The sequence below is a fragment of the Pteropus medius genome, unplaced genomic scaffold (assembly GCF_902729225.1).
Source record: "Pteropus medius unplaced genomic scaffold, Ma_sr-lr_union100, whole genome shotgun sequence".
Lineage (NCBI taxonomy): Eukaryota > Metazoa > Chordata > Mammalia > Chiroptera > Pteropodidae > Pteropus > Pteropus medius.
Window position 1 is genome coordinate 2,298,836 of NW_024356249.1, and position 23,519 is coordinate 2,322,354.

Genomic DNA, 23,519 nt, shown 5'->3' on the forward strand with positions numbered 1-23,519 from the left:
CTAGTTAACAGCCACTGGATCTGGGGAGGTAAAAAATTACAATTAAATGCACATTTTTAGAGATTCTGATATGACCAATGTAAAAGTCTTGGATAGCACGTGATCTGGAAAAAAATAGTTTATTCAGGGAAGTAGTTAAAAACTACCGGATGCCAGTACTAGATTATGTCTGGTTAAAAGGAAACATGAAAGAAAAGTACCAGAGGGTCTCTTTTTAATCTCCAACGGTGTTTCTTGAACATTTTAAGTATCGAATTTCTTTGGGAATTTGATAGAAGTTATAGATTCTCTTTCCAGAAAAATGTTCATCATAAATACTGACTTTTGCTTAAATTTTTTTCATGATTTATGCTCTCCCCTCCGACCACCCATTGACTCTAAAGTAGGAACCCCTCCCCTAAAAGAAGACACTTTTTGTCTTCTTTTGTCTTGGGGTCCTAGCATGTTAATGCTTATACCAAACAAAATGCACCCAAAATAGGTTTTTTAAAAAATAAAATTATTACAATAGCAAGGAAAGCGAATACAACCTTTTGCTGCAAACTTTGGAAAATGACAGCCAATGAAAGAACCAAAATTCTCATGTGGCAGAGTGAGGCTCCTAACCCTCCTAGACCCCAAGCGTACTGAGAATGAATGCTTGGGAGAGTTTTATTTTCTTCGTTTTGCTTATTTTCTAAATACTTACCAATTTTACAGTAAGAAAAAGAGCCAAATTTTTTAAGGCAGTTTCACGTGTACAAATTCTTTTAATAGAAGTATATGCTCTAGAGTCAAAGGTCAAGTAAAAAATCCTATCACTGTTATAATTCACTTATTCAGTGTATAATTTTTTAGTGCCTCTCTGTACCTAGTCTTGAATTTTGTGACATAAGATTCAGTGTTAAAAGTAAGCTATTACCTAAATCTAGCTGTCGTTTTTGTAGTTGTCTTTGAAAGCAAATAAAGTAGATAGGTGATTAGCACCTTAGAGACAACCAAATTTCTCTTGCGTATAATCTAGAGAGAGATTATAGCGAGGCATGTCAAATCATAACAGTCGTTTCTTCATGCTCACCCGTATTTGTAAGATTAATTTAAAGCAAGTCTGCGTTTAATGCTGTTTTTAAAACTTACTCGACCATTATAGAATCAGAGATATATAGAAAGTAAGGTTTAAAAGAAAAGAATCAAAGGGCTATTTTACATCACACACATACAGACACACACAAAACCAAAACTAGTTTGATGAAACAGCACATCCGAAGTATGTTCTCTTCACGTTTGTCTTTTCCTTTCTAGTTTCATTTCCGGTCATCACCTCTCCATTGATTTCAGGACATTCAGGACATTCAGGAGATTGTTTCTTTGTTTCCTGCCATTCACTCAACAGTCTTAAGAGACTGAAGGAAGAATTGTTAGAGTAAAACCAGACTTCGGGCTCAGGATTTAGGGATTTTTTTTTAGCAAACAACATAAGTTAGCTTCTAAAAAAGACAGTACGTTACCCAGTGAGAACGCTGTGGGAGCTGACATCCGGAGGAAACAGTAGGGCCACGTTTCCCATCTTGGGTTCCTTTCCCGGCACGTGCTCCCTGCGTGCAGGATGGCTTGCTGAAATTATGTTCATGTTCTCTCTCTCTGTCTCTTCTCCCTCTCCCCGCCAGATATAATACTTTCTTCTTGACTTAAGTTATGATGTAACTTTAATACTTGAATCCTTCAGAGCTATTAGGCTTTGGAATGAGACGGCCATCATGAAGGGTGGTCTTCTGTGGCTGCTACATGTTAAGAAAACCAAAGTTCAGTGGTCTCTTTCTTCTCTCCCTTGACTCACCAATGCACGAAAGGTTAAATACCTCACTTATCTTAAAGGAACCCTAAAAATTCAGTCTTATTTTCGTCTTTCTTCTTTAGGATCTAAGCAGAAGCCAGAAATGCATCAAAAAGGAAGGTTCATCAGAAACCAGTCAGAAGATACAAAATAGAAATTCTGTGGACAGCAGTGGCTCAAGCCCTCAGAACGGAAAGTATATGCAGAATTCAAGCTTGGTTTCGGGGGCATGCCGGATAAGTAATGGCAGTGTGAGCCCAGAAAGGCCAGTTGGTGAAACTTCCTTTTCAGTGCCCCTTCACCCCACCAAGAGACCTGCGTCAAATCCACCACCTATCAGCAACCAGGCAACGAAAGGTAAGTTTTACATGTTCGTAGGTTACATTTATTCCTGACCACATATGATGGTGAGAGCGTCCTTTCACAAGGACATAGTCTCTGCACTCAGCTTGCTCACAGCCTGATGCACTGTGGACAGTACAGTGACAGCAGTGTGCCCAGATACTCTGGGAACAGGAGAGGATACTGAGTCACCCCTGAGGATCGAGAGTGCCTTTAGGAGGAGGAATGTCGATCCTGAGAAGAATGATAAGGAGTTAGCCGTGCGAGTTGGGGGAAGCGACAGGATAGACAGCATTGAAGGAAAGAGATAGTGTGTATGACCCACCGTACAAAGGTGAGAAACAGTATGTGAGGTGTTTATGAAACTGTCGTCAGTTTCGTTTGTGAAGCAGTTTCCTGTGGAATATGGTAAGATCGCACGTTGAGGAGATAGGCGGAGATTAGACTGGGCGAGGGCCACGTAAGTCCTGTGAAGAAGGTGAGCCTTTGTCCGTCACTTTAAACAGTGGACTCGCTGGAGTGTGCCTTTGCCCATTCAGAACACCTGAAAGCTTGCTTGCCACGCAGCCCTCCCGCGGTTCTTCCGGATCCTGGGTGCCAAGCATGATTTCCATCATCATTTACACTGTTGTTGGTGTTTTATAGGTAAACGTCCAAAAAAAGGAATGGCAACAGCCAAACAACGTCTTGGGAAGATCCTTAAGTTGAACAGAAATGGCCATGCACGTTTTTTTGTGTGACGGAGCTGCCATTGGGGCCACTCTTCCCTTTGGAGACCAGTCTCGGGGGTGCGGGAGCCTGGAGCTCCCGCCGTGCGTGTGCAGTAGAGAACACTGCCTGAAGAACAAAATGAACCTGATGCTGCATTTTCACTGTGCCACACCCACTCAGCAATAACCATTTTGGACCTGGTGGGGGAGAGGAAGAAGGAGGGTAGAACCTTAAAAGGAGACCTTGAACTGGAAAGGGTCTCTCGTCAGGGCTTGAATATCATTTTGTTGTTGGTAGTGTCTTGATTTATTTTCAGTGGTAGGGTAAAGAATTATCAATAATTTATTTAACAGATTTTTTTTTTTAAAGTTAACAGCTTTTAAATTCTTTTTTAAAGCTATTTATTTGGAAGATTTCTGGAGAAATATCTCACTAATTTAGATTTAAGAATGTGAAGGTTTTTAAATTATTTTTGATAGTGCGTGTGTTACATGTGGGGAAGAGCCACAGTAACAGTAACTAGTCTGGACTCTTAAATTTGATATTCAGGTTAAAGTCTTAAACAGGGATTTGATGCATTAATTATTTTAAATTAAGATGTATATGAAAATCATTTTATTTTATATATTTCGTGTTTTTTATAAGCTATTAGCTTCGCTTTTGCTAACATCCAAGGTGCGTACTGTTATCCAGGTTGATGACCTTACACCCCGCCGCCCCCTCTGCGCCCCCGACAGTTGTGACGACACAACAGACTTCTCTTTGCAGGGAACACTTTCATAGCCAACGCGTAAGAACTGCGTCAAAGACCCCTCGTTTCTCATTTCATTTGACATTGCGATTTTCTCCTAAATATAAAAAAAGGCTTCTTGCATTTTCATTTTCTGCTGGTGATATCTGGGTCCCAAAGAGAACAGCTTTAAATCTTCTTCCTACTTGCGGGAAAAGTATTATAAGTTTGGTTAAGTTGTCATATTTGTAGTTTTTCAAATACATTTGTAACTACAGAGGGCCTTCTTCAGACTGCTGGTATTGGAGCGCAGGGCCGACACCTGCCACAGAGGTTATATTTTACACTTTTTATTCTGTGTACCTAATTTGTTGGAAAATATGATTTGACTTAGTCTATTCAAATCTACACAATAAGCCGTAATATAATAGGACTATACTACATTAATTATATAGATGCAAGCATGTTGGAGTAGATCTTTTGAGGTGTGTGTGTGTTTAGTTTTTTTATTTCTTAACCTTCTAAAGACTTATTTAAGATATGGATTTGGAGTAAAATCGGTGCTTCTTGCAGTTTCTTCCATCTGTCCTAACTTAGCCAGCGCATATTGAGGTTAAGTATCTGGTAGAGCTTTAAGGTAAATAATCATTTATCTCCTTTATGCACAATTTTTTTTTTTTTGATAGCTAAAACATAATTTATTTTTTTTAATGCACAATTTTTACTAAATGCCAGTTGCTAATCATAGCTAATGTTTTACTCCCCTCCCCATGGCATAAAAATAAGTGATTTCTGGGGTGGGGGAGGTGGTGAAGATGTTTCCAATTTTGACAATAGAGCATTTTACAAGTTCCTATAAAGAAAATATAGGCAAATAAGATCAAATTTATTTTCGTGAAGAAATACGGCCATATGATAGACATCCTTTTTTTAGTCAGCAAGGTAGCAGGACTTTCTTTTCTGTATTAAGTATCACATGTAGCTCTAAGAAAAAAAAAATCTCCACTATCATCGTTCATGGTTCAAATATGTATTTTCAAAGAGAGATATTTCTTACTCTGTCTTCATTCCAGTGTTTCATGGAGTAAATATGAAACAGCTTATGAATTAGCCTTTTTGGTCCAAGTGGCTGGACCAAAATCTGGATCTTATCTGGGTGTCAAGAAGAATTTTTACGGAAATACTAAATGTCTATAAGTGGTCTACTTAAACTGTGTCTACATTATGCCAAAACTAAAGAGATGGATACAGTCAGTCATTTGATTAGTCATTGAATCTCAAAAAAAGTTAAAAATTTGGCTCTGATTCTCCCACCTTCCCCACACAGTATGTTACTGTGATGTTTTGGTTTTCTATAGATACCATTTTAGATTTAACAGTGCGCATGTTTTTGTTTTGGTTTAAGAAATAACAGTTACAATTTCTTCTTTCAATTATATCATGGTCTGGCTTTTTCGTCGTTTTCTTCACGTTCTTCACAGCTCTAAGTGTTTCTGATTACCTGACTTTTTTTCTTTAGCTATAAACATTAAAATAAAAGTTTATTTTTATGAATTAAAATTATGGCCAGTATCCACCCTGTGTGTACTTAGGCCAGTAAATAGTAATTTTAAGTAGCCAGTATGTGGAACTCTTAAGTAAAGGTACTGTGGATTCATTTTTGGCAGTTTTAGCCCATTAACTAGCTAAGTTTAAAACTTTCAGTAAGGTAATAAATATAACCACTAAAACAGAATACATGTATCTTCTTTTCTGAATTGATAAAAATTTAGTCACTGATCCAATGACTTTGCTAGTTTTCTAAAGTTACTGGCTGTGATGCATACGTTTATCTCATGGAAATGACTGAACCTTGAGGAAACTTCAGCTAGTATCTGGGCTCAACTGTAATAGACAACCTTTTATCTTCTCAGTCTCATTTATAAACAATACTACTGTATAGATACTGCAACTTAGGAAGACAGCAATGGTGGCATTTAGCTAGTTATAAGCAAGTACCAATATATAAAACAATTATGATTTAATGTATGCAATTTTAATTGTAGCAGTAGATAATTTTCCTGTATTGATTCAAATAAGTGACTTCTGCTAATCTGGGATCCACTGTGCTGTAATTCATTATGTCACATAATATAATGCTCTCAAGTATTGATTAATGATGTGAACAGTACAGAGCTGGCATTTATAATAGTTTAGTATCCTAGAAATACATTGAATTTCATAAGCATCAGTTAATTTTTAAAGCATACAGAAGTGAAAATTCTGAATGAAATCATCTTATAAACTCAGAAAACAAGCCCATCTTTATCACTACTTAAATACTTAGCTTGAATACTGTTCTATTTTTTAACAATCCTAATTATTGCCTTTTTAATGAACTCTACTGTATTTATTCATATGGGATCAGCAGGTATTTATCAAACACCTACTATGTGCCAGGCACTACTTAGTACTCTGGGGAAATGCAAAGTCAAAGTGTGGTCTCTGCCTTTGAAGGTATGTTCTCCAGGAAATAAGCAGTATTATTTTCACATCTAAGCAAACTTAAGCAAAAGAGCGACCATTCACTTTTAAAAAGCATAATTTATTAGTTTCAACTGAGATATACTATGCTATTGTAGAAGCGAAGGTAAAAATTTTTTAAATTAAAATTTTGTTAAACATTTTAAAAGTTAATATTTTAATGTTGGTAATAGAGGGTCATGGTTTAGCATGGAAGGGAGCAGAAGACCTGACTTTTTGTCCAAGTTCTGCCATTTATATGTCAGCTATGTGACATTGAATAAGTCACTTATTCTTTCTGAGTCTCAGTTTTCTCATTTGTAAGTTTGGATAAAAATGCGGGCAGTTAGGAAAAACATAGAAAAGCATTCCTTAATCTATTAACACTTTGTACTTGCAGATAATTTATCATTATTTAAGTTACAATGATAATGAATGTACATTCATATGCATTTAAATGAAAACTCCTATTACTCATAAAATCTATTCCATGTCAAATATATGCTTAGAGCATGTTACCTAAAAAATCTGAAGACTCTTAACAAGGTGCTGAATTAAAATCAGAATTAGTGCTTGAAGTAAAAGGAAAAGTGAAGTAGTTTATGTTTATCTTCCAGTGAATAATGTTTATTTTCAAATCATTAAGATTTAAAGTAATTGGAAGATAGTTTTAGGTTTTTCTCAAAGAGGAATTAGGATGGTACTGCTCCTCAGAGTCTGCTAACTCTTCAGGCACTAGATAAAGGTAAAATAAGTCAAGGTATCAGAACGATTTGGCAACAACCCATGGAACGGGGGCGTAAAATATGGTGGTTCCAAATATGGAAGTCATCAGAGACGGCTCAGGGCTGTCTGACAACAGCTTGTTGGGTAGAGAGAGAAACCACTGGTGGTGCAGGAGAGAAGACACAGCGGAACATCTTCAAAATGAAGGTTCTTCCTGCTTTTTTCAAGAGATGCTCTCTAGAGTGACAAGAGCTCCCCCGAAGAGTTCATGATTTCACATTGAGATGAGGGCTCAATAACGGCAATGTGAAGATTTTTTAAAAGTTCGTTTTTCTAATTAAACATTAAGTTAATTGCTCCCTCCAAAAAGAGAAGCTAAAATCACCAGTCATTTTTGAATGCCCTAGACCTTCACCTAAAGCAGTCTTGAGAAGGTCGAGTGTCAGCCATTTTAGCTTAGGAAAAAAGTGTCACTATTAACTAAAGGAGACAAATGAAACCCAGATAAGGCAGTGATTCACCTGGGGTCACAGTGGATCCTAGACCTCTGGTACCTTGCTTCCCCTCTACCACAGACCCTCCTCTGTGACTGCAGCCTCTGCTGGTGGTGTTGATATGCTTACTAGAAGCCAGGTGGAAAGAAAGGGGAAGAGGTAATATGCTCACTACATTGCTGTTGGACTAAAGTAATTTTAGTACTGTAGCCTTACTAAAAACCCTGCCCTTATTGTCATTTGTTTTTCAGTGAACATCATGCCATAGTCAAATATCCCTCACGTGAACAGATTTTTTAAATTAAGATCATTAAGAAGCAAATGCCCATTTCCAAAGCAATTAGCTTATTGTGATAGACTGTGGTTTTATTCTTCTATAGTATTTTTTCCTCTTTAGTAGGTAGGGGAAAATAACACTTATTTACCTTCATTCTTTCCTTTAGAGTCTTCCTTTCACCCTTGGTGCCCTCTCTAGTGTCCTAAAGCTTTGTCTCAAGTGCAGCATTAAATTTTTTGTTAAAACTCAATCCAGTGATTCTTCCAACAAGTTTATCTGCTCTGCACTATTTCACTAATAAACCCTGGCTACCACGTAGCCCTTGACCTCCAAGTAGTTTACCTATGCAAGACCTGTGACATTCTGAATTCACTTTTCCTTATTTCAGAAAGCAGTCCTCAGTGGAACTTAATCATAAAAATAAACCTTGCCTCCATCCAGTTTTATTTTGGCTATTTCCTTTTCAAAGTGTCAGCTATTCCCCCTCAAGACTTTTCACCAAAACAGTGATCATAAGTGCTGGAATATATAATATTTTGCAGGAATAAAATAACCCAGACATGCTCTTCTATTTCTGTGGTAGATTTTGGTTGGTAACAGTTACCAGCATTAAGTGGAATATAGAATGAGTTAATTTCTTGCCTGGAATCATTTCTTCCCTCAAAGATTCATAAGTAACCATTTTATTTTTACAAAGCATACATATAACTTCCACATGATAGTCAGGGACCTGAGGTGTAACTTGCTAAGTGAACCCCAAGGTTATTTTATCTTGCAAAAGAAACCTAAACCAAACTAAGGGCCTTACATTTATGGTTAGACTGAATCAAAAGCTATAACCTCAGTTTTTTCCAAAACAGCTTCTGACTGCAAAAGCAAGTCATGCAGTTGTTAGGTATGAAATAGCACTGATCAGGAAATGCACGCGCAGCTTTGCAGGGTGTATTTCCTTCCGTAAAAACTTTTTTACTTTTAATATAAATTAAGCCATAACAGTTTCATGCTGTGGAAAGAGGGTGAAAGGTTCATTTGAAGAGATTATATAATATGAATTTTCACACTTACTGTGAAACGTCTAACTTTGCCAGTGCTTCAGCAGGCTTTTTGGGGATGGAAGGGTGGAGGGAGGTGGTAGGGAGGGGTAGTATTGATTTTAGGGGTTTCAAATCTGTGAAATTTGAAAAGGGGATGGTTGTTGGCTATGGTATTTACTAGTTTTGTAGTAATGTTTTGCTAGCCTGACTGACTTTCCTTAACTGATTTTTATGCCCATGGTCCAAGGTGACTGTCACTCTTTCTTGTTTGGGGTGTCTGCAGAGTAGTGTCTTGTCTGTTTGTATAGGCAGTCAGTGTGTGTGCACATGTGTGTCCTTTGAAGACAGAAGCACACTGTGTGACTACGGAGTGGGGTGTGGCTGGGAAGTGGGACGCTGAAGCTTTAAGAGCGTTTTTTTCGATTCATGACAGTATTTCCCATCTTTTGCCTGCAGGCAGGGAAAGTGTACAGTATTTATTTTGTTTCTGTTTTAAATTTGTAAGTCTTTAAATAGCTTATATTGGTTATTAGAGGGGAAGACAAGTGACTTGTTTAAAGTTGTATTTGGTATTTCCAATTTCTGTATTTTGAATATTGAAATTAAAATTGTATTACTTCTGTTTTGATTTTTTTTAGCGCTTGGTGTATTTTTGGCTCATTTTGTTTGAAAGTATAAATGTTGGAAGTTGTATAAAAATGTGTCTTTGAAAGAAAAAAATTTGAATTCTATATCCAATTCTGACTTTCTGTTCCCTTTTTCTGCTTATTGAATCGTGGGTGAATTATTTGAGTGTGGGGAAAAACTGTATCAAACTTAGGCTCCTTACTGTGAAAAGTAATGTGTCATATTGTTTTATTAGATATGCTGCTGGGGGAAGCAATTGCCAAACGAGAGGAAAGAACATCAGAGGGTAATTTGCAAGGTGAGGCTATGCTGCGGCCATGGATGTGGGTGCTACTGAGGGACGGTTAAGAGCATTTGTTGTTCCCAACTTGGGCTCCACACAAATACTCACTGAGCCACCTGCATGATACCAGGCGCTGTTCTAGCGCTGGAACTACAGGAGTGAACAGGACACAGCCCGAGTCCTGCATGAGCATATCTATGGTAGACGTGAAAGGCCAGGGAGGAGGACGCACGCTGTGACCTGGCTGCCTAGGGGAGTGGGAGCGGGAGTGCAAGTGCGAGTGCAAGTGCCAGTTTAGTGAGAAAAATGAGTTCTGTTTTGGACATAGCGCTTTCAAGGGGTCCACGACCGGGTCTGGGATGAGCTGAGTGTGGTGAGACCTTGCCTTGGGCAGGTGATTGAGGAGCCTTGGACCAAGGAGGAAGGAGCACTGGGAGCAGCACTTCCGGTCAGGAGAGGAGCCTGGGAGGGGGCAGGAAGTGGGTAGAATATCCGCTGTGGAGGAAGAGTCCAAGTACAGATTCATGGAAACCAAGGTGGCAGGAGGACCAGGGCTCTTCCTGTACTAACACCTGCTAGAGCAGGTGGGCCAGGGTGCCAGGGTGCCAGAATGCACGCACTTAAAAGCACCTCAACACCTGTTACCCAAAGCACATTCACACCTCCTCTTTCTTACTGGCCTGCGTTCTTCCAGCTGATTGAAACTAAATCCGAATCCGTTTGTAAAAATTCACGTACTATCTGTGAACCTGTGGGATGTTTAGCCTTTGTTAGGGATTATCAGTACCTACGCTCTTTAGACTTTTAACTGGATGTCTGTCTCCACCAAGCAGTGAGATCATCGCTGTGGAATGTGGGGTGTCACCCACCCCTCAATTTAGAGTGGGAAGAATCAGGTGCTCTGCTGCAGACAGACTTTGGAACAGAAGCCCTCATTATCTTAATTTTATTCCATTTGAGTACTTACTGTGTACAAGGCGTATTTTCATTTCTTCCTCACAATCGCCCAACAAGGTAAGTGGGGCACTCCCCATCCTGCAGATGAAACCGAGGCCAGTGACTGTAAATAACGTCGAGGTTCACACTGCTAATAAGTAGAACTGAGATTTTAAGTGAAAGCCTAACTCTAAAGGCCATGTTATTTCTTCTGAATTGTTTTTCTCTATTTTTTATTGTTAGATACTTTCAATTATTTAAAAGGAATAGATATGGTCTTTAGAAATGCTTCATAGTCTAAAAATTTTTTGGTAGGCATCCATTTCGGGTTGAAAATATATTTTCTTCTGGAAGTTTTCTGTCACTCAATTAAACTTTGAGTCTGTCCTTTCCCAGGGGCTGGGCACACATGAAAGAATGCAGTTTATTTTCTAGGATTCCACCTTCTAGTGAAGGACAGGCTGTAAACAAGGGACATGTGATACTGTTAGAGTACATGAACCTAACATGAATGCCCTAAGTCGCAGAGCTACAATGTAAGCGGAGGCCACGCCTACTGAACCCCTTCTCCGAGACAAGGCCCCCGTGAGACAGCACGGCTGCCTCTCTTGCTGTTCTGGCTCCGCCTTCCCACACTGAAGCCTCTTCTGCCATCATTTTCAGCCCCTCATCATTTTCAGATGGATCAGCCCAGATAAGGAAGGAGAAAGAACAGGCGTGCTTCTCTCTCTCTCTTCTAATGGGATTCAGTGGGGAGGGGGTGGAAGGATTGGATAAAGGAAAAGCGGAACAATGAGAAAAGAACCCTACACAGTTTTAGAATTCCACTTCTGTCAACTGTTAAGGTCTACAGAAGCTCATCAATATGATGTTACAAAACATATGTGTTTCAAGTGTCTTCAAGAAATAGAAGGCAGAATGGGTTTTTCTTTAATGAGATAAACTGTGATTACATAGCTCACTTAGAACCTAAAACCTAAAATTTTATTGTAATTGCCTTGTAAACTCTAGTGTACTTGCTTTGAAAGCAATAGTAATTTTAGTGTTTAAAACTACAAAACAATTAGGCAGTACCTAATTATGAAAGGATTTTTCCTACCTAGAGGGGAAAAAAAAAGTGCTTCCTGAAAGAGCTACTTGATTCCACAGAGCAGTATTTTCAGAGCTTTGAAGCGGGACCCTTCATGGGCTGTTGCTCCGCTTTAGTTCCCAGGCGGTATGATTTCAGGGAAGGAATTGCTCAGGGCTTCAGCAGGGCTCACCTGGAAGACAAACCACGCAGCTGGCCTGGGTGTATGCTGAGCACAGCAGAGTCTTTGGCTGTAAAGGGGAAGAGGAACCTGGCCAGTGGCAGGGAAAGCAGGACGTGAGTTCCAGGGTTGGTTTCTGAAGTCCAGATCAATGTGTCCTGCTGGCTGGGGCCACCTGGTGGAATACCTTACACTTCTATTATCAGATTCCAAACCCCCACGTCCTGTCCCAAATGTGTTTTCTTGGTGCATGACCTCAGCAATCTTCAGTTGTCTCAACTCGGTTCCTGGGTGCTATTCTCAAATCCTCCCTTTCCCCACCCCAAACGAGTCACAAAGGCCTGTCCATTCGTTTTATCATGCCTTTCGTCACCTTCTCTTGATTGCCACCAACAACCACAGCCTCTCGTTAGCAGCTCTTAAGATCAAGACCCAAATCCTTAACATGGTACATCAGTTGGAGGTGGAGTCAGCTTCAAGGGAGAGCAAACCCAAAACCCTAATGGTTTAAACAAGATAGAAGGCTGGAGACAGGCCTTCCAGGACTGGTGACTACTTCACAAAGTTGTTAGGGGTCCAGATCCATTCCGTCCTGTTGGCCTGCCATCTTTGGCATCTGGCTTCCACCTCATGATCCAAGATGGCTGCTTGGATTGTCCAACCAGAGAGGGGAAGAATCTCTTTTTTCTATCATATCTGGACACTGGAAGCCACAGAGCTGAGCCACCTAACATCTGGACAAGTTACTTAATCCCTCTCAACTCAGTCTCAGTATTTTCAGCTCTAAAGGTGTAATAGTAGCTTCTACGTCACACGTTTGTTATGAAAAATACATGAGATAATCCATGTGAAGCATTTAGCATTGTGCTTGGCACATCCGTGCTTAGTAAAGTAGTGATTATTATTCTCTCGTTTTCCTCAAGTCTGTTGACTTCTTAATTACATCAGAATAACCCTGAGGACAGGGACCAAGGGTACCATTGTTTTCGACCTTCCTCATGTTTACACAGTGCTGAGCACATAGTGTGCACTGCCCGAGGATATGCTACTTGAATGTTTATCACTGCAGTATCGGTCTCCTTCCCTCGGTCTCCTTCCCTCGGTGCCTCACTTGGCTGTGGTTGACCTGGAATAAAGGCAACTAACTGCCTTGCATCTGCTACTGAATCACTCCTTGGCAGCTGCTTCCTGTTGCTTTTGTGGGTCACTAAATACTTTTCATTCTGATTCTACTTTGATCTCTAGGACACCACAGTGCTCTATAAATGGTTCTGCCAGCCCATGTAGGCCTCAGCAGAGGGAGGAGCAAGATGGGAAGGGCCCTACTGCCCTGAATAGCCCTTCCCTTAGCTTCTCACAGGTAGAGCTAAGCATACTGATAGGAGTTATGAAAGGCTTCGGATAGTTGAATTCAGAGGACACTTGAAATTCGTCCATTAAATATGATTACCCCTCACAGCCCAAGGGAAAATGAACCATTTTCAGAAACACCCCATTCCCTGCCTTCGCTTTTATTTCAAAACCCTCTTTTCCCACTATTCCCTCTTCAGCCTGTTATTTGCTGGGGTCCCCTAGAAGATGCTAATGGTACCCTCGACCTGCATAATTGGGAAGAGCTTAATAAAAGGACTTAATAAATGAGTGTGCAGGGGCTAGGGAAAAACACAAAGCATGGTGAGTCATCCTGGGGCTGGCAACAAAGAGGAGGAGCCACTCCCGCCCCTGCGGTATCAGGGAAGGGAGAAGTCACTAGAGTGCAGAGGCAGTCGTGTGATCGTCCCACAGGAGCTGCGGCCTCTGGCACAAGGATATAACTAGCCATCCAGGGGGAAAGCCAGGCGGGTGAGTACTCTGGCTTTTCTCTTGATCACCTGCCAGGGCCTCTCTCTGGTGGGTCCTGCTGGGAGCTGGACATCCAGGAAGCCCCTTTGATCCTGTCCAGCCTCCAGGAGCACAGAGCAGGGTGCAGGAGAGTGGAAAGTGGCCCTGGAGGAACGAATGGAAATGATCCAACACAAATCGTATACTCTTGGAAATTTCTACACCCACCTCTTAGGAAAAACAACCCCTTCCCCAGAGAAGGACTGATTTCACTCCAGAATACAGGCTTCAATAATCTGCAGTAACCACCAGCAGTGATTCTCTGAAAGTCTGAGTTAAGAATAACAGTCAAGAATAAATATGTTAGTCAATTATAATATTACCGCACCCCTCCGCCCCCCGCCCCGGCCCCAGCCAGCATGAAGGTGACCTTGGGCAGTCTGTGGGATTGCAGAGGACTTCGATGACACTCCAAAGACTGATCCCTTCTGAGATTTTGTTTATTTGTTTTGCCAATGGGAGGTGCCTATTCTCTTCCATTTGGGGGCTAACTACTTGTTTTAGTTTGCTTGGGAGGCTGCAACAAAGTGCCACAGACTGGGAGGTTTATCAGATTTATTTGCTCATCTTTTTCGAGGCTAAAAGTTGGGGGCTAAGGTGTTAGCAGGGTTGATTCTGTCCGAGGGCCATAGAAGAGGGATCCATTGCAGGCTTCTCTCTTTGACTTGTAGATGACCATCTTCTCCCCGTGCCTCGTCATACCATCTTCCCTCAATACCTGCCTGTGTCCACATTTCCCCTTATTATAAAGACACTAGTCATACTGTATTCAGGACCACCATCATGACCTCATTTTATCTCTTGAAAGACCCTCTCTCCAAATACGGTTACATAGTGAGGTACTGGGGGTTAGGACTTCAACATACGAACTTTGGGATACAATTCAACCCACAGCACTACTGGATCAAGTTATACACATATAAACAATAACGATCAGAGAGTAAAGTTTATAAATCCATGTTTTAAAAAAGAAGAAACATTTTTCTTACCACATTATCTGCTTAGACTCTCCTGACCTCAGTAATGGTGACCAGTGCATAAGAAGTGTTCTTACCGAGTCATTGGCCTGCTCATGGCCCTTGAAATGATCCCTTTACCTTAGGCCAGATGAAGTTTGGAGACAGGGCTTCTAGCCCTACCCATGTCTAAAGCAAATCTCCAGGCATGAATAGAACTCCATTTGGGTGGTAGCGTTATGGGCGACATTTGCTGTCCTTATTCATTCCTCAAATATTTACTGAATATCAGATACTGGCTAGGCTCTGGGGAGGTCAATGGAACAAGACAGGGTTCCTTCTGTCAGAGCAGGGGCTTATAAAAGAGGAAAAAGCACTGTGCTAGTAAAAGCAACTGCTGCTGGTCTGGGGTAACATGCTGTCCCATGCCTGGTGTCAAGCCTGGTCAGCAGTGGAGACTTCCTCGTCCCTCTATGGGAATTATCTCTGCTCATCAGTCATGTTCCCGTGACTCAAGCCACAAAGTGTGCCCTGGACACTGTCCGCTCTGCCCAGATGCCCTTGGATCCTTTTTATTCTGTGTGCCCATTTGCAAGCTTTGCTACTGGAGCGACTTTGCCCAGGTGCAGGTGCAAAGAGCCAGAAGGGCCTGGAACTTTCTTCCTGCCTCTGCGCCTGCTCGTCCGCAGGCCTTAGCCATTGCTTGTTGGATCATGGTGCAGGGGTCTGATAGCCCGGTGAAGGGACAAACTCTGAGGAGTATTTGTGGCTGACCTTCCTTATTCACAGATTCCATATCTGCGAATTCATCTCGTAACCCCCAATCACTATGTGTGGTACTTTGATGGTCATTCATGGGCACATAGTGAGGTGATACTCTACCTTTTGTTTCAACTATCATGGGGTAAACAAGTGTCCTTTTGGTGGTCTATTTAGTGCCATGTTTTTCATATTTTGGTGCTTTTTGTTGGTGATTTCACTGTTTAAAGTGCCCCCCCCAGGCATAAGTGCTGACAGGCCACCTAGTGTCCTTAAGTGCAAGCAGGCTGTGATATGCCCGAAGGAGAAAATACGTTAGAAGCTTCATTCAGGCATGCGCTGCAGTGACGTGAGCTGTGAGTTCAATATGAATGAATCAAAAACACATTAAATAAGGTGGCTTTAAGCAGATACACACATAGGGGTTATGCATTAATCCAAATTGCCAAAAATGTGACCAGAGCCTTGCAGGAACCTAACCCTGTACTTGCCCTAGGAGCAATGATTTAGCATTCGCTAATTCAGTGTTCATGGTAACTTTGGGGAGAATAATGAGAATCCACTGTGAGGCATGTGTGTGGCCTTCTAGATTCCTAGAAATAAATTGGAGCTTTTCAAAGCCCCAGTGGACATCTCATACTTCAGCTTTTTCTTTTAAGCTTTTTGGCTTATTGTTTGCCCCCAAATGTTACCCATAGCCTCAGCTAGTCATGATGTTAAACTATTTAAATGATAAAACCACCCATGGGGAGAAGCCATTAGGATTGGGCTAGTTTTTTTCCAGTGAGGTGGAATAAATATCAGTCTTTTCAGGCAGTCTTCCAGGGGACCACTAGACAGGTCACATAATGACTTATTTGGGACTGAGGCTTTGAAAGCTCCAGCTCTGTTTTGCTGTTTGGTACAGGTACCGGCAATGTGGGCTGTGAGTTTTCAAGGCAGGCATGGAGCTGTGAAGGAGATAGAATGCTACAAAGTTTGATATGCTTACTTAGATTCAGCTGTTTTTCTTGACTAAATGCTAAATGAGTTGCTGCAAGACTTTGGTTAATTTCCAGAGCTCTGAAAATGTTGATTCTGCCCATTTTTCCCAGTTTTTCATTGCTTGTATAGAAGGACAAACTTTCCGAGGTCCTTACTCCAGCATTTTCACTGCCATCACCCTTCCTTTCTTTTAAAAATGTGTTGCTTTATTGCAAAACAATATTAAAACCACAATCAAAATAAAAAATTAAATTTTTCATGGAAAAGTCACTTTTCCACACACATTAAAAAAAAATTCGAGAGAAAAATTGCCACTCATTCATTTCCATTTGTTCACGGTACTAGCTACTCTTCATCCATACAAAAGATTTTTTACACTTTGTAGTAATATTATCAGTAGAATTTTATGTTTTTTAAGTTAACGTATCTCGTAAATCCTTTCTCCCCACCTTTCTACCCCTCATCTCCTTTTCACTCTCCTAGTACCTCCTATTGCCTACTCCCTACAACCGGTGTTAATGCAAACAGCACAGTGTGTGTCCTTCCTCAGCCTTCTTCAGGTTCATTCAAAAATATCCTGCCACATTCACACACAAATAGGATTCTTTTTGCAACCGATATCCGCCATCTCTACACAGCTTTCTTTGTTCACTTAACACATCGTGAATGTGTTAACAGATTTAACACACCTGTTAAATCTAAACAGACAAGAGATTTAACATGATTGTTAAAACTGGCTAGTCCGAATAACACATGAACCCGTTGTTCCTAGTACCCTACCTCCCCCACAAAAACGCTCGCCTACATATGTACTGTTCCTTTTACTTTTGGAAGATTCTCTGAAGGACTGCTGGGTCAAAGGTCACGCGCACACTGACCATTTTAATGGCTATTCCCGGATGACTGTCCCAAAAGGCCCTAACCATTCACATTTCCATCGGCAACTCTAGAGCTTGTCCCTCCCTACGTTCCGAACGGCCTTTCGATTGTTGTTCACCCTTCATTCGGCCGGGGCGCGGGGACGCGGACTGGCTTTTTAAACGGATCTATGTATATATCTACGCCAGTACGTTTAAAACGAGGGCTTCGCTGCCAGCACTGGGGGAGAAAGTGACACTGCAGCCCATCTGGCACTTCGAGGTGCCGGTTTTCGCCGGCGGTGGCCGCAGGGTCGTCGTCCCGCCGGACGTGAGGCGCCGGGTGCAAAGGCCGCGGCTCCCGCAGGAGCGCGGTCGCCTCGCGCCCGGGCCCCCAGGCAGGCAGCGCGCGCGCGCGCGCGCTCCCGGGCGTCGCTCCTCCATCTTCGAGGTGAGGGGCCTCGTGAGACGCAGAGCGCTGCCCCGAAAGCAAAGGCCTCGTCTTCGAAGCGCCCGGAGGACCCCGCCGAGGGCCCCGGTGAAGAGTCCCGGCAGCCGTCGGCGCACCTGCGGCCTTGGACGGCGCTGATGATCCCCTCGTCGGGCTGGGAGGGCGCCTCAGCTGAGGGCCCTGAGGCCGGAAGGCGGCGAGCCCCGCTCAGCTGCGGGCCGGTGGGCGTGGCGAGGCCGCACGGGTTCTGTTTTACCCCGGCCCGGCTCAGCTTTCGGTTTCGTTTCCCGCTGGCGTCCCCACCCCGCGGGAGTCGCTCTGCCGGCCGGCGGTCCGACGGGCAGTGCGCTCCCGCGACCATGGCCCAGGCGGCCGTCCTCGGCGAGGTGACCCAGGTGCTGTGCGCGGCCGGGGGCGCCTTGGAGCTGGAGGAGCTGCGGCGCCGCTTGCGGGAGGGCGTCGGCGCGGACGCGCTGGAGCGGCTGCTGCGGCAGCACCAGCGCTTCGCGGTGGCGGTGCGGCCGGGCGCGCGCGGCGCGGCGGCGGCCGCCGAGCGGGTGGTGCTGGCCGTGTCGGCGCTGCGCCTCTGCCGCGACCACCAGGGCGCCAAGCCCGTCTGCGCGGGGCTCTGCTCGCAGCTGCACCTCTGCAAGTTCATGGTCTACGGGGCCTGCAAGTTCTCGAAGGCCGGGTAAGGCGCCGCGCCGGCCCGACGGCGGGCCCGGGAGGGGGGCGGGACGAGGACCCGGGTCGCCTCCGCTCCCGGCCGTTTGGGGCCCTTCTTAGGGTTTGGGGGAGGCGGTGTGGTGGTCTTTCCCCGCATCCCTCCTCAGCGAACACTTATCGAGCACCTACTGCATGCCGGGCGCCGTGTGAGGGACTCGGTGGAATCGTGCCCTCAAGGCTCCGGCCGTCCGAGCGCCACTCGGCGCGCGCCGCGGACTGGAACGCTCTAGGAATGGCCGGCCCGGGGTGGGGGTGGGGGTGGGGGTGGGGAGCGTGGTCGCCGAGCGGCCGGGGGAGGGGCCGGTCTGGCTTCTCAGCGCGCCATGACGCCGGGTCTCCGGAGCTTTGAAAGCCACACGGGCCAAGGAACCTGTTACAACTTCGCTCAGCCCCTGTTCTCACCGGCTTACAAGCCAGCAGAGGCTTCGCTTGCGTCTAGGATAAAATGCAAGCTCCGCACCATCTCCCGAAAGGACCGCAGGGAGCTGGTCCCGGCTGCACTCCAGCCACACCCCTCCTGGATGCCCATTTCCAGCCTTTTTGCTCATCTCGTGGGCTTTGCTCTGTCTGCAGCGATCTTCCTGGTTTGCCCCGTGAATCCTTAAGGCCATAAACACTCCTTTTGAGCCCGCCCTTCCTCTCCATCACATGGTCTTGTTTACTTTTCTCACAGCACTTACCATAACTCCCCTCCCCCCAGGTGGGCGGAAGTTCCGTGAGCGCGGAAGGCCCTGCAGTCTTGGCCCTGGGTCGTCGTTTCCCTCTGTGCATACAGCAGGTGCTCGCTGAGATTTTTGCAGTGGGCGGACTAGGTTTGGGCTAAAGAGTTTGGACCTCACCCTAAATGGGATAGGGGCCGGTCAAATGGCAGGAGAGAGCAGCCATCAGGTCTGCATTTTAGAAAGATGTATCTTAGGTAGCGGTGTGGATGCTCATTTACAAGAGGTTGTGATGGGGACCTGTTTGGAAATTAGTCCAGTTACCTAAAAGGATTTGTTCCTTTCTTTCTCTTTTTTCCTTCCCTCCTTTCTCTTTTCTTTTTTTGGGAGTGGGGGGCTTAACAGTACATCTTCTTTCTTGCTCATGTCAGGTCCATCAGTCAGTGTTGGGTACGGATCTTGCTTCATGCAGTCATTCAGGGATCCAGGCTGGTTCACCTAGACTCTGCTCTCTTCAACCCATGGCTCTTAAAGCCATTCTGGGTATCAGGTTCCAGGAAGCAGGTAGACAAGATGCACAGTAGAGGGTTGGAGAGAGTTTTTTATGGGTCAGTTTTGGAACTGGTAGATATTCTTCCATCCACATCCCTGGATCACAAGATGTCTCATGACCGCACCTAGATGGGGAGTGGGGGAGGGCTGGGGAAATGTAGTCCCTGAGAAGCAGCTGCGCAGAAATATCTAGATTAGAATATTTGAAGGCCCATATAAGGCCTTAAGAAGCGATGCATGTGTGAGAGATGGAGGGAGTTGGTGAGAATGTAGTGACAGAATATGACAGGGGATGACTCAGTTTTCTTTCTTGTTGACTGAGAGATGACCATTACTTCTTTTCTTATTGGCTGAGAGAGAAGGAGAGTGTTTTGTTTTGAAGCTTGCTTAGTCAGGGATCTGAAGTTTGGGAGGACCGCCAGGGCCCCGATTGGCTGGTTTGGAAGTCGTTGAGTGGTATGGGGCTGTGGCTCCATGAATGGGTCAGATCTGAGGTGGGGTGTGAAGGTGGAACCCTGGTGAAATTTGGCTTTCAGGGACTGTTAGAGAAGATCCACCTCGGGAGAATCAGGAGCAGCAGCTGGAGAGAAAGGTGGACACAGTAAATGGCGGACAGGCAGACAGATGGGCAGACGGATGGATGGATGGATGGATGTGATGATGAGGATAGCTGGTAGATTTTGTTAATGCCTGTATTTGGTAAAATAAAGATGGCAGACCTATTCTTAGGGTAGTTACCAAAATTGGAGGTCAAATTTTACTCATCTTGGAAATCTGAACCTATGGTATTTACTGACCTAGATAATTGTGTTTTCTTTTTCGTTCTTCATCTTTACCTTTTCCTTGAGGTTCATGTAAGAGAATTTCTTGAACCTTCCTTCTCTGACCGTTTCTGGATCATGTAGGGAGAATGTGTAGTTGGCTGTATTTTCTATGCCTATTCTGTGACTCTATTAGTCTTCCTGAACCATAGGTCAGTTTCAGAAATAGGTCTTTATTGCTGCTTGTGTTCATTGGTGAATTCTGGGAGGGTTCTTCAGTCCTTGACTTTCAAACTGTGCTTAATGGGCAGTAAGTACCGTGGTCAGGAGCATAGCCTCAGAGACAAGCCTGCCTTGTTCCAACCCTGCCTCTGCTTGCTAGCTGGGTGATTTGGGGTAAATTACTTTGTATCTGAGTCTCAGTTCCATCATCTGCAAAATGGGGATGATAATATCACCTACCTCATAGGCTTTTTGAAGACTGAATAAATTAACTCATAAAATGTTTGGGCATTCCCAGCTTCATGGTAAATGTTCAACAAGTTTTAGTAGTCATCATCGTTATCATTATAATAATAAGATTTGGGGTTGAGAGCACCAATTATTAGCCTCTCTGCCTAGAATGTTTTTCCCTTCTCTCTTTGCCTGGATCATCTTCAACCCTAAGTATTTGGCTCAGGTCCTTTCTTGTTTGCTTCCCCACTTCCGTCAGGCTCAGGTGTCCCTCCTATCTGCTCTGATGTAGTCTGAGCTCAGCTGACCTTGCACTTTCCACTCCATTTTAGTCATCTCTGTCTTTCACTTCCACTAGATAAGAGAGGGATGTGAGTCAGGATGACTCCAAGGTTTTTGGCCTGTGCAGTGTGGAAGAGGGAAGTAGCCTTTTACTGAGATGGGGGAGTCTGTGGAAGGTACAGGTTTGGGGGAGTTGATCATGGATTTCGTTTTCTTTTGAGATGCTTAAAATAAGCATGATCTGTGAAGTATGGCAGTGTCTTAGTCAAGCGAATTCTGTTTGCCTGACTATTCCCAGTTGTGCTGACCCAGGCGATCATTTGAAGTCTTTGGATCGCTTGGGCATGGTGCCAGTGCCTTGCTCACAATGAGTGTTTAACAGGGCCTTGTTTGAAAACATGGAGGAGGGGAACAGAAAAAAGGGCCGGGTCTCCCCTGTGTGTGCATGAGTAAATACTTATAACTGTAAGGTGTCAACACTCACTTATTCAGCCAGTGTTTTAAGTGTCCAATGACTGGTATGCTGTGACTCTTCTTTGTGAAATAGCGCTGTCATTCTCATCAGAAACCTGCTGAAAGGTGCTATCCTGGGCTCTAGAACTGACAAGTTATCATCTCTTCTTTTGTAAATAAACATGTTTTATTGTTGCATAGCCAACTGTTTTTTTCTCCAGTGCTTTTAAACAGGGTCGGTAACTATTCTTGAAGACGGATTTTACCAGCTGTCTTAGTTTGCTTGAGCTGACATAACAAGTTAACACAGACTGGGTGGCTTAACCAACCAGAAATTTATTTTCTCACAATTCTAGAGGCTAGAAGTTAAAGATCAAGGGTTGGTTTCTTCTGAGGCTCCTCTCCATGGTTTATAGATGGCCATCTTCTCCCTATATCCTCAAGTCATCTTCCCTTTGTGCCAGTCTGTGTCCTAACCCCTCTTCTTATAAGGACACCAGTCAAATTGGATTGGTCCCCCTCCAGTGACTTCATTTTAACTTAATCATTTCTTTAAAGACTTTGTCTCCAAATACAATCATTTCTAAGGTCCTGGGGTTTAGAACTTCAACATAAGAATTTTGGGGAGACAGTTCAGTTGTGATACCAGCTCTGTTCTTTTGCAGGAAGAGCTGTAGGAACAGTCACAGCTTGACAACCGAGCACAACCTGGGCGTGCTGAGAACTCACGGTGTCGACCACCTGAGCTACAGTGAGCTCTGCCAGCTCTTGTTTCAGAACGACCCCTGGATTTTGCCAGAGGTGAGTGCCAGGAGGGGTTGTGTGTGTGTGTGTGTGTGTGTGTGTGTGTGTGTGTGTGTGTGCAAGGAATCAGGGAGAGGCCAGAAGGTTGGAAAATAGGAAATATTATGATAGAAGAGAATCCAAGGCCCCCATCGTGACCACTGGGGCTGCCTGGAGGAGACCTAGATTGAATTCTTGGCTCTGTGACATTGGGCCAACTTTGCTTCTTCTTGAAGCCTCTTTTCTTTCTCTATCAATTGGGCTAGTACCTCCTTTGCAGGGCTTCTGTGAGGTTGGGAGAGCCTGTTTGGCCAGTGGCTGCAGCAAGATGTTATTTACATAGAGCCAAGGAGATGAGAGATTCCAGCCAGCCTCTCTTTGTTTAGCAGGACTTGGAATCATGCAGGTTTCAGTGGACCCAGCTGGGTCTGTGGAGAAGGTTTCTAGGGCTGCAGACTATGCATTCTCTACTAACTCAGTTGCACCCAGGGAATTTTGAAGTTTAGTTGATGTGAAATCTCATATTGCATTAACCACTTGTTTCAGAGCTCACTGCAATGGTTATGTACTATTTCATATCCTTCGACAAGCAGACACCAAGATGGAATTAGAAGTGTGAGATTTATTGGGTAGGGAGCAGAAGGTGGGGCGAGCCTTGAGGCAATGATGCAGGTCTAGCATCTGTGGCAGGAGGACGGGGAAGGAAGGGGACTGGACAGGAAGAGATCCGGACTGCAGCACAGTTCTAAGAAAGCTGCTGCTTGGCCAACTGAAAGTTCTGAGTTAAAGGTTTCTCTGTTGGAGGCAACCTTGGCTTCCGTAGAACGGTGTGCTTCATTGGCTGGGAGCGTCCCATTGGAGTGCGGCCTCTGTGTGAATAAAGTAGTGGCTCCAGAGGCAACACTGGGCTGATAGTTAACTGTGCTCTGCAGCAGGTCTGAGCAGTGCCTTCCTGTGGCCAGCACCAGTTATATAGGATGCTCTGACACTTCCTGTGATGAGGCAGCAGATTAGATTGGCATATTTTAATGACAGTGCTTCCATATGATTGAATTAAAATCACCCATTTGAGAAAGGTGCAACAGAGCATAGTGACTGGCACATAATGAGTATTAACTTTTTTTGCTTTTCGAAAATTAGTATTGATTTACTTCAGCTAACTTTTATTGAATATCCACTGTGGGTCAGGCACTGGTGATAAGGAGATAGAAGACCCCATTCTGTCCTTCTGGGAGGC

General features: G+C 43.9%; 2 protein-coding genes across 3 annotated transcripts in view; both read left to right on the plus strand.

Moving 5' to 3' along the window:
- KDM7A (lysine demethylase 7A) overlaps positions 1–9,367 on the plus strand; it is a 65,464-nt gene extending 56,097 nt beyond the window's left edge. For both annotated transcript variants that reach the window (XM_039861049.1, XM_039861050.1), the window contains exons 19-20: positions 1,897–2,170; positions 2,801–9,367. In XM_039861049.1, the coding sequence (XP_039716983.1) occupies positions 1,897–2,170; positions 2,801–2,895 (369 nt within the window). In that variant the 3' untranslated portion in view covers positions 2,896–9,367. The remainder of the gene's footprint in view (positions 1–1,896; positions 2,171–2,800) is intronic.
- An 8,537-nt stretch (positions 9,368–17,904) lies between these two features.
- The window catches only part of PARP12 (poly(ADP-ribose) polymerase family member 12), a 34,401-nt gene continuing 28,786 nt past the window's right edge, over positions 17,905–23,519 (plus strand). The window contains exons 1-2 of the mRNA XM_039860820.1: positions 17,905–18,304; positions 22,165–22,300. Of these exons, the coding sequence (XP_039716754.1) occupies positions 17,973–18,304; positions 22,165–22,300 (468 nt within the window). The 5' untranslated portion in view covers positions 17,905–17,972. The remainder of the gene's footprint in view (positions 18,305–22,164; positions 22,301–23,519) is intronic.